At 39.4% G+C, this 17,800-nt stretch overlaps 1 protein-coding gene across 2 annotated transcripts in view; it reads right to left on the bottom strand.

Moving 5' to 3' along the window:
* Window positions 1-444: 444 nt before the first annotated feature.
* Window positions 445-17,800, bottom strand: part of AGO3 (argonaute RISC catalytic component 3) — an 80,108-nt gene continuing 62,752 nt past the window's right edge. For both annotated transcript variants that reach the window (XM_075908840.1, XM_075908841.1), the window contains one exon: window positions 445-14,005. In XM_075908840.1, the coding sequence (XP_075764955.1) occupies window positions 13,897-14,005 (109 nt within the window). In that variant the 3' untranslated portion in view covers window positions 445-13,896. The remainder of the gene's footprint in view (window positions 14,006-17,800) is intronic.

Genomic DNA, 17,800 nt, shown 5'->3' with positions numbered 1-17,800 from the left:
AGTGTCTCGCCATCCAAAATTATTGCCGACCCCTGCTTTAGGTTCTACACAGAAGGGATTGTGCATACCATGCATGGACAGGCAAGAAATCAGGATCAGGGATGCACTGCACTAGGTTCTGTACAAAAGACAAAATCCTTGTTGCAAGGGGCTTCTTGCAAGAAAAGAAGTGCTACTCTGAATTGAAAAAGATGATAGGACTGAAAACTAAGCATTTATTCTAATTCTTTACCTATTACAATCGTGAGTACTTTTAAAACTAATAACGGGTCGTTTATTCAATGCTAGGATTCCTCCCAACCTATTCTAATACTCCACACACACACCCTACTCACACAATATGCAACTGGTTATGTAATATCTGCTTATTACACTCTGTAATTAATTGTCTACATATTTCCTAACATGGTGGAAGAGTTGATAGTTATGGACACAACAGTGATGTTTGGAGCAAAGCTTTTTTTATTGCAGTTATTAGTGAAAGTTACACTTCAAACTGAAGCAAAGCGACACTAAAACCAATAATTTTTTTTAAAAAGGTAAAAACAAACACAACATAGACTCCTTCCAGTATAGAGAATGGCAGAAAGAGAAGAGTGGAATCTGTCACAGAAAACATTGGTGACAGTTTTGGCTCAGAAAGAATTCCATGACTGAATTTCACAATGCAAGTATTGTGACAGAATGTTAAACAAAAACAAAAATTTGTCCTTTTAATCTCAACCACAGACATCATACATTTTTGCAAAAGACAATGATTTAACCGAAGGTACAACATTCACCACTGAAAATCTGCACACAAGCATTTTACTTTCAGAATCTTGTTTGCTTTCTGTTCACTTCTTATTCTGAGCCTTCAGCTGACACGACAATACAGAACTGGATATTCAGCATATGCATAAAACAGCCCCAAACTCTGATACTAACACAATATCCCCATACCATTTTATTAGTTTGTAGAGAGATTAGTTCAATTGCCAATTTATGTGCATTTCAATGTTATATAAAATTGAGGTGGTCTTTTAAATTCCAGCTATTTTTCATTGCATACACTAAAGAAAAAGTTAGAGAAGTCTGAAAGTAAAATCACATTCTCTCTGATCAAAGTTTGGCAGTCATGTTTGGTATTTCCCTCAAGATATCACCTGGTCCTATGTCCTTGCAGATTCAAACCTGCACTGCAATCCTCATTCATTTTCGCAGATGTTTTGGAACAAAAACTAAAATAATCTAAGTATTTAATAAAAAGGTTAAAAATACATTATATGGATTTCAAAAGAGAATTTAGTCTTCAAATGATGAAAGTAGATTTGCAATATACCCAACTTGATTTTTTTTTTAAGTCAGCGGAAAGTTCCAATGACTTTATGTATATTATATACCATTCTTGAGATATTAGAGGTGGCTAAGCAGAAAGTAGTAATGGTGGGACAGAAGTTGTGTCACGGTATTTTACTGTGTTGGGGGAAAAAAAAGCAGAAATTGTGACAGGTACAAAATTTTGGCAAGAACAGTTTGTTTTTGGAAAAGGAGAGGGGAAGGGGACACTGCTTCTGGTTAGCAGTACATTTCAAAACATGTTGAATACATATCAACTCTTCCCCCCTCCCGCCCCAATAGTTGCAGCCCACATCCGCAATACAAATAGGCACACACGGTCAAGATGGTTGAAAAGTAAAAAATAAAAAAGCTTTTACTAATGCATTTGTTATCCACCTACAATCTATTTGTGCAATGTTTCAAATAACAGCTCTGTTTTATTCTTGAGATAACCCCCCTTTTCCTTTTAAAAATAGGCATTGTTGTTGTAGTTAGAACACATTCTATTTCTTGCATAAAGCCATGGTAGCACCAAAACAGAAAAGAGCGGTTAACATACCAGAAAGAGGAAGAGTGTGTGTGAGACATAAATGTATAAGAATTCCAAACCACTGGAACAGTCTGTTAAAAAAACAGACCCTTTATTCCAAAAGGACCCTTTATTCCAAAAAAGGAATTCCAAGTAGCACAAATAGTCTCTGTATTTAAGTACACAGTATTATACACATGGAACATTTATATATACACACCACTGCTTCCAGTAGCCTCATACCTAAAAGTGTTGATTACTAATAATCTTCAAGGTGCACACTATGCCACGTGAATTTGCCATTATCCGAAGACATGTTCATAGCCATATTGGCTCATAACTGAAGAGACGCACATTAAGACCATCTCTACAAATGGAGATTGGGAGCAAAGGGGGGGGGGGAGAGAAGAGATTCCCAGATGGAAGAGGCATACTCATGCTTGCTGTCATTGAGCTAGCATGGGAAAAAAAGAGGTGGGTTTGTGGTTTGGGCAACTAGGCTGTGCTGCTACTTGTGCGATCACTACTATTTTTAGTGCACTAGCTCAATGACAGCAAGCATCAGAATGTCATCTCAAACTGAGAATCACACTCCCAGCGCCAAGTATAGACACAGCCAATGACTATGTTTCAGTGAAACCTTTAACATAATGCCTGACAGACAATACTCCTAGCTATGCCAAATCCCCCGTCTCTCCCCAACCTTACTACTGAGCAATCAATACTTTCCCACTCAAAATGCCAATTATGTTTATCCAGGAACTGGCCATGCTGGAAAGTCTAACCATTCACACCAAGGGAAATAAGAATATCACTGTCAAATGAATGTATAGTATACCCTGTGAGTCCAATACTCATTTTATCACCTGACATGTGAAACAAGAGAGCCAAATTACTGTATGCCAGTGCTGCTAATCATATGGGAGAACCCTGCTAAGTGAATGCCAGCCACAGAAGATTGGTTTTTTTAAAAATCTGTATAGTTCCTGTACCCTGTTATCCTGCAATTGTTACCATCTATAGAACTGAGCTGATGTGCAACATTTTAAGGAACAGCACTTTTCTATAGGTAAACATTTAACACAGCCAGAGTCAAACAGTGCAAAGCTTCACTTGGAGAAACGAGTACACTGTCCTCGTGAACACAACTGTGTCCAAAACACAATAAAACCTACCATCGAAGTAGAATGGATTATATTAGGATCCACAAAACAGAACAGCTCAGTGAAGCCAACTTTCAGTGAAATTACCTGACATCAACGGGCTAAATGGTCTTCCTTCTAATAGCCTTCCTAGCACTTAGTGAAATCTTTCAATATGCCACTTTACTTGCCTGGCCTAGCAGCACTATCTGCTCCATGTTGTTAATTTACCACATGACAAAAGAATTTAAAAAACCCTCTTCACATCTGCCACTATCCGCCTCTCCAATGGAAACTGACTGGCGGATATGCCTAAATGAATAAAGCCTTGCCCAGCCTGTCTTTTCTATTGTAAAAAACTGTGTTTGAACTTAAAAAAAAAACTTCCACAGTTGGGCACATTTAGACAAAAAGCAAGAATTACTGGCCAGTAATTCTATATTTTAATTGCTATTCTTGCAAATCTGTGTTGACATCAACTTTCCCTTTTACTAACCATTCTTCAACCTAAAACAATCCTGTTGTCAGAAAAGGACAGGTACAAAGTTAGGATTATACACCCAGTCCTGCTGGCCTTCCCAACAGTAACCCCCATAGAGATAACACGTGCACAAAGACGACAGGTCTGGATCCAGGGCACCACCCCTAGAGCAGAAGAAGGGGAAAGCATTAACCAAAATGCAGAATTGATAAATGGAGTTGAAAATTTACAAAAGATACCTTGACTTGGGCATATTGATAATTTAGTACTTTCATATCCTTACTCATCTTCAAGACATGTAATATTTAGTCTGTACAAAATAGCATGAGGTATTATCCACATTTTACAGATGGTGAAACAGGCAGCATGACTAACCCAGAGTCACGGAGGGAGTCCAGGTCGCACTGAACTCCAGAGTGCCTGGCTACAGACCATGCCAGAGTCTCAAAACTGTTTCCGTATGGTCCATCTGAAACTTTCCCTGTGCATTCTAAAAATCCCCCTTCACAGAAGCGTCAGCTGTAAAAATGAGCATCCACAACTCAGTTGTGAAAGATTCAGGGAAGTCTTTTGCACAGCATGTAAGTATACATAGATCTGTCTAAATTAGTAAGCTGGTATAGACTAGATGGTATGGTCCTTCTTACATCACTTTACTAAAACCTTCCACACCCAAGACATTACAAAATTCTTACATATACCAACCCCAGTTTAGCTGCTGGCAAAATAATTTTTGCAGAGATAATTGGGGTATCAACATTTCCCACCACAAGGCTTACTCTTATTTCAGGTCAGTTCGTTGCTCTCCTACATTTATTATACCACATTCTTAAATATCCTCATAATTGCCAGGGGGAAAAATCCCAGCCAGACTCAAAATCAAGTCAAGTGTGTGAATGTGCAGATGCACTGTAAATAGCAAAAACTTTAAAAACAAATAGTCTTGCAGTACCTTAGAGACTAACAAAAAATGTAGACGGTATCATGGTGTAACTTTACAAGTTTCAGAGGGGTAGCCGTGTTGAAAATAGCAAAGATACCATTCAATGGTTAAATGTAAAACAAAGGCAGGTGAGACTATTCTGAACAGGCAGGCAAAGGGAAACTAATTACTAGGTTAAATTTTGCAGAATAAATTGCTCTTGTACCATTGAATTACACATATTAGACTACTTAAAACCCATTAAAAAAGGTACCTGGAAAGGGTAACAACTCTATAAATTCACGGGTTATCCCATTCAGAGTGCACATTCCTTAATAAAGAAGTGACATGGATTTTGAAAAATATTAGCACGGTAGTAGAGGCTAATGAAAAATGAAAGAAGGATCTCCGTTTTAAATTTAGCGCATGAAAATCTTAACCACAGAATATCAATTATTTGGGAATGCCGCAAGTATCTTCTACCTTATGTTCTTGATCAGAAAGAGGCAAAGTGCCTGCTGGGTTCTCAGTAACAGCTCAAATAATTCCCACAAGACAAACATTTCACAAGCCCTCAAATCACCTTTTGAGATTCCTATCAATTGCCTGAAGGACTAGCGCAGAATGCAGCTTATACTATCAAGTTCTGTTTAAACCTTTCCTGGGTTTATTATTAACAGGTGCTTCACCACAAACTGTCACTCTTAAAACTCACTAGTCCAATAACTAACTTCTTGTTTTCCAAAGGGTAACAAGATTGTTGCAGATAGAAATGGATATTCCATTTGAGCATAGTATGGTGAGTGAGTTTGTTCAGTGGAAAAGGGAAGGTAGGTTACAAGCAGAACATGAGTAGCACCAATTGCAATGCCATGGCAAGTGAACACTGCAACTGATTGCCCTGTCTCTAGAAGGCTCTACATACTGCAGTGTTAGTTGCTGAAGACCGTGGCCAATAACATACCACAGTAACTGGACTTTATAGAGGGTCTCACCCATGAAATCCCTGGTCTGTGTGGTTTCAAATAGCACCAACTTACTGGATTTTAACTAAGTATTTAAAGTAGGGGGATTTAGGTAAAAGCAAAAAAAAAAAAAGAAGTTCTTCATCACTTTACATTCAAAATGTACAGCACTTATGGATATTACAGGCTGCTTCTCTGTGTGCTTACATTAAAGAGGGAACACAGGCATGCATTAGAAAAAAAAATGTCCCCTCCTATGGTTGTTTTTAAAGTGGCCAAATGCAAGAGGCTTTTCCCTTTGGTGAATTAAACATACAAATACAGGTTCACAAGGTTCTGAGCTGCAAGTGGTTCTTGTAGAAACCTTAGATTTCTATTGCTTATGCCGTTTTAAATATAAACTCTAATTTCCCCCTTGTATTGCTTTTGACAGCTCTCTGTTACTGGTTTGAAGTAACTGTCATCCCTGTCATCTGTTCTCTACTTCAGTAATATAGGAAAGAAAAGCGATAGACACCTGGCACATAATTCTGGTGGTTTAGTTTAATCTTTCAGCCCCAGCACATGTTCCAAAAAATGTTCACTCACCAAGTCTGTATCATCCAGGAGGAGGAATTAAAACTAGATATATGCACTAGATTATTTATTTTTCCTACTGAAAATGTTTGAGGAGCATGTCAGTATCATGAGCAGTTTGCCTGTTTAGGCTTAAACTGGAGGTTTTAAAACATCACACACACTTGCCGCTGAGTAATGCAGATCTAGTGTCATTATATAATATGCCCCAGTACACTTTAAACCAGGTAAGACTGAAAGTAAGGCCTTTGCCTAATAAAACAGTATCAGCACATTTAAATTAAGTCTGCTTAGACTTTTGTAGCCATATTTATAAAATATGGAAAGCAAAGAGGACAAACAACCAAAATCTTATTGGATCTCAATAACTTCTGGATTAGTTAAAAAGTCAAAGAAATTGGTTATGAGCAATGGAAAAAAGATGCAGGGCCTTTCTGTGTGGGGAAAAAAAGGTTGGAATAGGAATTTTTGGTCCCTTTCATGTCAGTAAAATAAAGATGTGGCTGCTACTAACAGTTTTGGCCCTGAATTTAGGTTGGGGAAAAAAAAACCTGAACAAGAATGTTTTCAGGATTTTAAGATTTAAAAGAAAAAAACAGTTTAGGTTAAATCGCGGCAGAGGAAAGTTTAAATGCCAATATTTCTCTGATTATAAAGTTATTATAAACTAATTAATTTATTTGGCTACATCAAAAGTAGAATATAGCAAAACCAAAAATAAATTAGATCTTTAAATTTCATTTTTATAACCTACATTAGTAATAAGCAAGCATTATTTTTAATTATGGATTAACAGGATAGTGGTCTTTTTTCCCCCCTAAAGACCTAAAAGTTCAAGCAAGAATCACTATCTCTACCTTACAATTTATATAGCTAATTCCTTGAATGTAAGTGAGCAATTCCAAATATGTAAAAATAAAAGGTTCCAACACTGTTTAATCATATTAGAAAAATTGGCAGACTTACTGAATAAACCAATTCCAGCAAATGCACCATTTATCAATAGAAGTGGGAGACTCGTGTTAATGTTTGACCTTTGAAAACATTTTGCTAAACATCAGAAACCAGTACATATTGTACCTCCCTTGTCCAGCACCTTCGGGACCAGACCCATCCTGAACAAGGGAATTTGCTGGATCAGAAGAGGTCCCCCTGCCAGCAGTCTCCAAGACGCTGACCTTCCCAGTGGCTGGACCCGCCCCCACCCCACTGCTACGGGGCTCCAGTATGCAGGGCTTGGACTTGGGCTCCAGCCCGCTGGGGCTCCCTGAGGACAGAGCTCCCCAGCTGCTGTAGCCCTGCTTCTCCCCTGCCTGCCTGGGAATCCCCGGGCACGGGGCTTGCTGGCTGCCCCACCCAGCCAGGGCTCACGGGGAACAGGGCTCACTGTCTCTGCTGCTGCCCCACCCAACTCGGGCTCAACAGTCCCGCTGGCTGGGGCACCCAGCCAGTTCACACTCCTGGGCACCTGGGCTTTCTGATCCAGTGACATCCATGGTTCTGCCGGACCACGGATGTTGCCGGATCAGAGTCCTGAATTTTGGAGGTTCAACCTGTATTCTCAGTTGATCTAGAAATAGGTTAAAGCTCATAACTGTTTACAGTAATAAGCTGAACACAGAAAAGGGCATGTCAGAATTCTAAATCAAATCCAGCTACCAATGTAGTCTGTTGTATGTCCTGGTCACTGCATTTCATTCACTTTCTTCTCAGTCATGATTACTAAAGTTATGATTTCACAAAGAAAATAAAAACCCACACAATTAGAAACAACTCCCTCCTAACGTGTTAAAAAGCAACATTCAGGCCAAACACGTGAAACTACAAGATGCACACAAATTACCAATAAATATAAGGACCCATCACAATAAAGGCCAAACCTCATCTTTAAAAAAATTCTTTTAACTGCTATTAAGGCATTACAAAAATGAAAGTTGTGTTTGCATTTTTGCAGGCATGTGCAAGCACATTACAGTGAAATCAAGGCAAAACTTTGCTATTATTTTATGCAGCATAACAAGGTTACTGAGGTGCAGCGTTTATTTGTCTAGTCTACAACTCTTCTGGACTGGAGGAATGCTCACCAACGTCATCAGGGGCTCCACAACATCTTTTAGCACAGTGCAAACAGGGCATCAACAGTCATCCAAACGTGTTTACGATTTATATAATCAAGAGTCCCTATTAGATCATTAGAAGTGCCATTAACATGTAAGCATTATGCTCTTAAAATACAGGCTGTGTGAAGTCTGCTCAAAGTACGACTCCAGAAAATTTTACTACATCTCTGGGAACCTGCTTCATCTCCAAAAACGAGGACATGTCCTTAGAACATCTAGGATCCCTTCTAAATATTAACTATACTATACCACTGCCTGAAGTGTTCTGGGCTATTTCCCCACATCTCCCGCATCCTCCTAGAACAGGAAGTGATTAGTTACATTAAATGAAATCCAAACTACTTTTAGCCCCCAAGTTGAATTTGGTGATCCTTCCTCAATGCTTCTCCCTCCTTCTAAATACACCTTTCCTTAGTTATTCTTGGTCCTGATTCAGAAATTGCTGCTTGAAGGTACATAAAATGATACCAACAAACACTTGGCATTTTCAAAAATTGCTCTCAAATTTTCAGCCATGTACAATTGGGGAACATAAAAATCTACAGCACCATCTTCTGAAAAGGCACTTTCTGAGGACTGTCTTGCTTTTAAAAAAATTAAAATTGCTCCAAGTTTTAACAGTGGAACTTCTTTGCTGTCGCACGACAGTACAACGACTACCCATGTTAGGATGAGGAATCCTAGACAGCATTCTAACATAGTTAGGGGCACATGGCTTGAAAGGCGATTGGTATGCAGTGTCTCCATCAACTCCCTAGTTTCCATAAGAGTGATGTTTTGCTGATTGCTTTTTTACAAACCTTTAGCTACCTTCTATCCCCATATCCCCACAGCTTCCCATATGCATCTTTGGCTACTCAGGCCACAAACTAATTTTAAACCTCAGTGTTTTAGTGACTGTATTCTTGAGATTGTTAGATGTGTAAAGGACCCTGTGTTTTACTTATTAGATTCACACCTCACAACTACTATAAAGTTACAAAGATCTTCTACCAGAAGAAAACACTGAGATTAGCACACACCTTAACTTAAATCTTTTTCAATTTTATAAAAATAATAGATATCTGAGTGAATTGGCTAAGTGAAGTTTTTATAATTAGAAGAAGTGCCAAAACACAAATGGTATCCCATATACAATGTCAAATTCAAGTACCATCTTTGGGTAGGAAAGTAAGCCAGGAATATTTTTCCCTTTGACATCTAGATAGATTTTCTATTTGCTAAAATTAACTGGCCAATGGCAGACATGTTTACTCCGTAACACTACAGCTGATGGAGCATTTTTCTGGCATGAAAAGAAAACTTCAAGATGACTATTTGGAAATGAAAATGTATGGTTTCAATGTATATAATCAGAGCTTCTCTGACGCTTCTTATGAAAAGTGCTTTGAGAAAAAGGTTCTCTCTCATCAGTTCACAAAACTGAGAACATATCAAAGGTGGACAGGTCTCAAGGTACGAGTAAAAATGTAAATTCAGAAAGGCCTCATCCTTTTGAAATAGAAGAAATCGGCGCCTGGAAATTTTATACTATTGTGCACACAATCACTAGTAGACACCCAACATAAGTAGCTAGGATGTGTACAGTGGGTGATTATTCATTTAATGTTATTTGTCTAAACAACAATAGGACAAGTATCTGCACAAAAAGAAGAAATGGAAATAATTTAGGACCAATGGCACCTTGAAAGAATTTGATGGATTCCTGAAAGCTGTCAATTTTAACTTGAAATCTGTTACAAGAGCTAAACTACCTTCCAAAACAATCACAGAATTAATGAGGGAAATAACCTTTGCATAATTTCAACTAAATGGTTTAACATTTGATAGCCATCTAACAATCCTGAGTAAAATGGCCACACAGTGGAAGTGCCCCACAAATCAAAGCTGCTTGCTTTGAGTAGAGTTGTCAGTCCTGCTGTTAGCAGATGTTGCAAGAGTTTAACAATTCAAACTACCAAAAATTCTCAACTCTTTTTTCCAAAGTTGGATTCACTAATCAGTACATCACATAGTTAAAGTAATTGCCATTACCAAAAACCATTCTGTTAAGCTTAGGAGAAGCACTGCCTTCATTTCTAGGGCAGTGGTTCCTAAACATTGGCACACGTACCAGTATTGTTATTTCAGGTATGTGGCTAGTATCCTTAGTTGCCTCTCCCCACATTTTGTGCTGGGTGCCCAAGTGTACGTCCCCACGGTTTGGAAGGTTAGTGGCACTTGTTAATACAAGGTAAGGTTTTAGTCCGGTACACTGGTACAGTGTCTGAGAAGATTGGGAACCACTGTTTTAGACAGATATATGCACAAATGAGGCCAAAGTTTCCACAAAATGGAACTCCCAGCCTTTGCCCACATCCCTGTTTGGGCTATATACAGTGTGCTCCTGGAAAGATAAAGGGATTGTGCATGTTGCACTCAAGATTTCTCCAAAAAGCACATAAAACTTGAGAAAACTTTCTTTAAAGGAGAGCAGGTATAAAAATAAAAAATCCATATAATCCTGTGAAAATATAGAGGAAACTGCCACCATAGATGAGGTACCATTTATCCCCCCACCCCCTAAACTGCTAACATCAAAATATATATAAGTCTTTAGACAAAGGAAGAATATCTGGCTATTTAATCTCAATTAAAATGACAGCACCCTTTGTTACACTTGATATTACACACTGTTAATTTTCTTTTGAAAAACGAGATACCACGTCTAACTCTAAGCCTTGGTTCCTGCTCATCTCCTCATTCCCTAGTGCAGTAATTGTCCGTCTCCGTTTAAATAAATATAGCAGCTAACAGTATCATAAACATGTGGCCCTCACAACGCCAGTAACTCGATATTGTAATACAAATACGTATCGGCACTTTATGTAGACATTTGCAAAACTAAGAATATAGAGATTAAAACTCCCAACTTCTCTTCACATGAAAACCAGTTACACTGGCCTGCAAAACCAACATTTTAAAGTCACTTTTTCCAATGGATTTTTATTATTTTTTTATATTTATTTAAGTTTTTGGTGAAAGCAGCAAGCAAAACAACAAATCTTTCAAATCAGTCATTGAGCGTAGGCAGACTGGAAACCATATAGTGTCTTTAAAAGAAGAGTTAAAGGCCATATTTTTTTTTTTAAAAAGGGCTTTTCATCAAAATGCCAGTTCACAAAAAGTCCTTGTAAAGCAGTTTTTTCTAAAAAAGCCCCTTCAAATTTAAAAAGATTAATCTTATGTAAAAAGCTTAACCTGCAACTTTTATGCATGAGTCTACTAGGTAGAGCAATTCTAAGAAATTGCCATGTTCCAGAATAAAAGATAGAGAGATTTGTTTGGAAACCATTTTGCTCCAATTATTTCATTATATTGACCTCCCTGCAGCATTTTTATTCAAAGGAGCTGAAAGATAAGTGCATGAAGCAGCCAGAGAACACTGGGACACTTCAACTGGGAGTCTGCAGTCCCTCTGACAAATGAATTCTAATCCCACCAACAATGCAAGAGACTCCTAAATGCTCCTTGACTGCACAGAGATCTGTTATCATAGTCCCCTTTTCTCCTGAGCTGCTTAGTACACTGCCCACCAGCATGACTATTTCCAGTGCAATTTTAACTCTGCAAAAAATTAGTTTCTTTGCATTATATTTCTTGATATTGGGAGAAAAATATATATGTATATACATCAACTACTTAGTAAAGCGCTTTGAGACAGTGTTGTGAACAGCACTACATACATTTCAATACAAAGTACAAAAGCACAAAATACAGTACTTAAGTTTTCTGGCAGAAATGGGGGAAATGCATGCCTACTGAAGCAAAATGGGCTCAGATTTTAGGCTCAAAATACAGTAAATTGGCAAATATAGTGGATTACATGAGAATGACATGAGATAAATGAGAGATACTTAAACCAACCCATTGGTTTTCGTGTGAAGAGCAGGTGGAGTTCAGAAAGGCTGGGATAACAGCAATGCCCATATAAACAATCTGCAGTATATATATATGCATATATACTATGAACCAGTGCAAATAAAACAGTCAAAAATGCAGTTTACGAGGTTACAAAGTGCAAAACTTCCCGATGCCCCGTTACTGAATATATGCTCATCTCGATCATCTTTAAAATACTTGTTTTAACTTTAAAGTGGAATGAACAAAAGTCCCATTAATGTTTTGTTTCACATTTCAGTGATTTTAACTTGTTAAAAATTATCCCAGCCCTATCAATTTCTTTGTAAAAGTGAAATGAAGTCACCAATGCCTTAATTTTAAAAGGAAAGCCCCTGAATATGAAATAAGCAAAAATTGCTTAAGAACTTCATTAATGACTTAAGACATTTTTATGATTAATGTCAGCTACATTAAAAGTTAACACCTGAAAATCCAGATCTTCAATGAAAAATTCTTCGTTTTAATTTAAACAACTTCAGGTTCATAAGCCCCAAAATGTACACAGTTCTCTTGTTAAATCAAAATACTGCATTGATTGCCAATATTAAAGCTTACAGAATCCTAGACACATAGGTTTTGCTATTCTTTGCAGTTTTGATTTAAAAAAGAAACATGAATAATTCCAGATGACTATAACACTTTCCTTTTGAAATTAAGGCTTTTACTTTGTCCTTTCAAAATTGTGGAGGTGTCCATTCTCCCACAGTTAGTGGTACAAACGCCGCTTTAATACAGCTAAACGGACACACTTTTCCTTTCAAACGGCTTATTGCACTAAAAGATAGCAAAAACAAGTTGTCAGTTTTTTTTAAAAAATAAACGGTTACATTTCTAAAAATAAAAATGGATGTTGCCCATATGTTCTGTAATAATTAAATTAAAGCATTATTATTCTAATAAATATAAAAGAAAAAGAGGCTAAACTTCAAAAACATACATATATATGAAATCACATTAAGGTGTGTGAGAGGCAGCAAGTAAACTAGCAAATAATGACCTCAACTCTAAAGTTTCATTTATGGTGTTTACTATGTGTAATCCCATAAAACAAAGAACATCTGATCTTGCATGAAGCTCAAAATATAGGTATGACTTGCCAGATAGATAATTAGTTAAAACTTCTGGACAAGGTAAAACAGCAGCTTTAGTAAACTCACCAGGGAGCAAAAAGAGTTTGGATCACTATTGCTGCACAGACATCACTAGCTTTTTTAAAGGGACCTAATGGAGTTGAGGACTCCAAGCTGTGAAGTAAGACACAAAGGCAGCAGTTGGCTAAATTATGTTCAGATTAATGGACTAATGTGTGCAAAACCCTTCCCCCCTAATTTCTTCTAGTTAGTGCTGTACATTGAAATGTACTTCGATATGTTCCCATTCAAATGCTGATGGCAATCTTGAGAGAAAGCTTCCTCAATGCACTGGGGTTTAAAAAAAAAAAAAAAAAAAGATAAAAAGGCTATTTTTTGCACACTTCCCTCCTCCCCCCAATCATTGTGATTGTTACATAGGTCATTGTGGTTTTTTTAAACTACATCATTATTATTATTATTATTTTTTGCAAAGATAGTTGTGCTGCCGAGCAACTTGAGGTAAAGGCATAAAAGGGTTAGACTACAAGAAAAAAAAAAACTGATGACGACGGCACTTCCTACAGGAGACCGCCCCAAAAAAGCAGTTGGCTGGTTTCGTATTGCATAATAGTGCTGTGTTCCTCGATGAAGTAAACAATCTTCCTCAGGTCAATTTAAGGATTAGCCCCTTGCCCCTGCACAGTGTCGGCTTCAGCATGATCGGAGGCGTACCCCATAAACTGACCCCATCGGAAACATACATTGTATGTGGCTTAATTTTTCAGTTCTTCCTTTCAGTGAGTATGCTCCGATTTTATTGATTTATTTAAGCGAAGTACATGGTGCGTAAGGTGTCTTGGTGAATCTGTACAGCCTTAGCAAGGGCCTGTGGGTCTCTTCCATTGCTTTGTCCTGAAACATGGCTTCCTTCAGCACTGCAAAACAAAGTGAAATGTATTAAAACTTGCACTAATCCTTTAAAATTTAAATTGCCATTGTTATATTGCCAATTGCCTATTTTATAACATTAAACTTGGAAATGGCAGAGATGCTCAATGACTTCTTTGTTTCGGTCTTCACCGAGAAGTCTGGAGGTGTGCCTAACGTAGTGAATACAAGCAGAGAGAGGGTAAGTTTAGAAGATAGGATACACAAAGAACAAGTTAAAAATCACTTAGGAAAGTTAGATGTCAGCAAGTCACCAGGTCCTGATGAAATGCATCCCAGGATACTCAAGGAGCTGATAGAGGAGGTATCTGAGCCTTTAGCTATGATCTTTGAAAAATCATGGCAGACAGGGGAGATTCCAGAAGACTGGAAAAGGGCAAATATTGTGCCCATCTATAAAAAGGGGAATAAGAACAACCCAGGAAACTACAGACCGGTCAGTTTAACGTCTGTCCCAGGGAAGATAATGGAGCAGGTAATTAAGGAAATCATATGCAAACACTTGGAAGGTAATAAACTGATAGGGAATAGCCAGCATGGGTTTGTGAAGAACAAGTCATGCCAAACTAATCTGATAGCTTTCTTTGATAAGATAACGAGCCTTGTGGATAAGGGAGAAGCGGTGGATGTCATATACCTAGACTTTAATAAGGCATTTGATACGGTCTCGCATGATATTCTTATTGATAAACTAGGCAAATATAACTTAGATAGGGCCACGATAAGGTGGGTGCATAATTGGCTGGATAACCGTAGTCAGAGAGTTGTTGTTAACGGTTCTAAATCCTGCTGGAAAGGGATAACAAGTGGAGTTCCTCAAGGGTCTGTTTTGGGACCCGTACTGTTCAATATCTTCATCAATTATGTAGATATTGGGATAGAGAGTACGCTTATTAAGTTTGCAGATGATACCAAACTGGGTGGGGTTGCGACTTCTTTGGAGGATAGGAACATAATTCAAAATGACCGTAGCAAGTTAGAGAAATGGTCAGAGGTAAACAGGATGAAGTTTAATAAAGAGAAATGCAAAGTGCTCCACTTAGGAAGGAACAATCAGTTCCATACATACAAGATGGGAAGCGACTGTCTAGGAAGGAGCATGGCGGAAAGGGATCTAGGGGTCATAGTGGACCACAAGTTGAATATGAGTCAACAGTGTGATGCTGCTGCAAAAAAAGCAAATATGATGCTAGGTTGTATCAACAGGTGTGTTGTAAGCAAAACTCGTGAAGTCATTCTGCCGCTCTACTCTGCACTAGTTAGGCCTCAGCTGGAGTACTGTGTCCAGTTCTGGGCGCCACATTTCAAGAAAGATGTGGAGAAATTGGAAAGGGTACAGAGAAGAGCGACAAGAATGATTAAAGGTTTAGAGAACATGACCTATGAAGCCAGGCTTCATGAACTGGGCTTGTTTAGTTTGGGAAAAAAAGAAGATTAAGGGGGGACATGATAGCGGTTTTCAAATATCTAAAAGGGTGTCACAAGGAGGAAGGAGAAAATTTGTTCCTCTTGGTTTCTGAGGAAAGGACAAGGAGTAATGGGCTTAAAGTGCAGCAGGAGAGGTTTAGATTGGACATTAGGAAAAAATTCCTAACTGTCAGGGTGGTCAAATATTGGAATAAATTGCCAAGGGAGGTAGTGGAATCTCCCTCTCTGGAGATATTTAAGAACAGGTTAGACAGACATCTGTCAGGGATGGTGTAGACGGAGCTTGGTCCTGCCTTGAGGGTGGGGTCTGGACTCGACCTCTTGAAGTCCCTTCCAGTCCTATTATTCTATGATTCTATGATTTACCAGCACTACATTATTGCAACTCGGGAAGGGAACATGACAGTTTTTCAGAGCAAGGTACGAAGAGAACTCCTGGGTTCTCTTTAGCTTTGTCAGCAACTCCTCGGCTTTTGGCAAGTCACTTCACCTCTGTAGTTCAACTAGCTCATCCATAAAAGATAAAATACTTCTTACTCTGCCTGGTGCTTTGAGGCTTAATGTTTGTAAAGCACTCTTAAAATGAAAGAAATTAGACTTTGTCTCCACTTGCCAGAGGATCAATGCTCTGGTGGATTGATCCTTTAGGGTTTAATTTAGCAGGTCTAGTGAAGACCTGCTAAATTGAATGCTGAGGGCACCCCTGTTGACGCCGGTACTCCTTGCTGTCACAGAGTAAGGGAAGTTGACAGGAGCATTTCTCCTGTTCACCTGCTGCTGTGGGACAATTCTAGAAATTTGGGGCAAGGTACGTCTATTCCAGCTACACAAGTCACATAGCTAGAGTTGCAGATCTTGCATTGATTTTCTCTTCCACTGTAGACCTGACCTTAGATAAATGCAAAGCATTATTACTACTTGCCTCATTCATGTAAAAACAGTGAGGAGCCCTGTGGCGCCTTAAAGACTAACAAATTTGTTTGGACATAAGCTTTGTTTGGACCAACCGGCAGCACCCCAGCTGCTCTGCCACAGGCATCCGGAGAAAAACCTAGTCTGCTGGGGGGGGGGGGGGGGGGGCGTACTAGCTGCGCCCCCCCCCCCCACCCCAGCAGACCAAGAAGACATGGGCAGCGGAACGAGACCAGCAGACCAGGGAGACGGGGAGCAAAGACTCTGAGGACGCCGGCAGCGGGACAGCCGCGGGGCGTCTGGGCTGTCCCGCTGCCGGCTTCCCCCGCGGCTTTGCAAAGCCTCAGGGAAGCCGGCAGCGGAGCAGCCCAGGCGCGCCTGGGCTGCCTCAGCCCCCCCGCAGCTTTGCAAAGCTGCGGGGGGGCTCGGGCAGCAAGGCAGCCCAGGCGTGCCTGGACTGCTCCGCTGCCGGCTTCCCCGAGGCTTTGCAAAGCTGGGGGGGGGGGGGGGGCTCGGGCAGCCCAGGTGCCCCTGGGCTGCCCGAGCCCCTCCGCGGCTTTGCTCTGCGTCTTCCTGGTCTGCAGACCAGGGAAACGCAGAGAAAGCCCCAGAGTACACGGGCGGCAGGACCGCGAGGTCCCGCAGTCCATGTACTCTGGGGTAGCCCCGTTCGTAAGTGCGGATCCGACATAAGTCGGATCTGCGTAAGTCGGGGACTGCCTGTAATCAATTACAGGGAGACATTGCAGAACTGGAATTCATCTACAAATTTTAACACTGTTAATGTCTTTATTCAAATCCAAGGTAACTGGTTGGCATATTTCAAAGCCAATTTCTCCTGCTTTTTAACAACCACATTTTCACATCAAAAGCTATGAATGGGACACATCCAGCCCATTTAATTAGCCTCATTAACACAGGTCCAATAATTGACAGGTACTTCTCCCGTGGTTATATATATCTTGATTTCTTTTATTTCCATTCCAATTCATCTGATGAAGTGGGTTTTAACCACAAAAGTTCATGATTATATATATTTCTGTTAGTCTTGAAGGTACCAAAGGGCTACTCATTTTTAAAAGTTACAGTTTAACATGGCTACACCTCTGGCAAAATGGTATCTTTCGAACAACATGATATCATATACATAGTACATGTGATGTCATGCTGCCTGGAGGACACTTTGCTGTTCTGCAGACTAGCGCCTGCTCTATGCAATGTGATCTCACACCATATGTGAGCAAGGTCACACTGTGCATAGAATGCCACTTTGTAATACAAAATAGAGAGAGAGAGTGTGTGAGGTCATGCTGCATGGAAGATGCCTTTTTTAAACAGCATTTGCCAGGATGTCTAGGGTTGCAGGAAGGAGTACATGTGAAAATGAGTTCATGCAGGGAAAATATTTGGGGACTGCTAAACTACAATTAGATAGTTTAAAG

This window comes from Pelodiscus sinensis, chromosome 25 (assembly GCF_049634645.1).
Source record: "Pelodiscus sinensis isolate JC-2024 chromosome 25, ASM4963464v1, whole genome shotgun sequence".
Taxonomy (NCBI): Eukaryota; Metazoa; Chordata; order Testudines; family Trionychidae; genus Pelodiscus; species Pelodiscus sinensis.
This window is presented reverse-complemented; position numbering and strand designations above follow the sequence as displayed.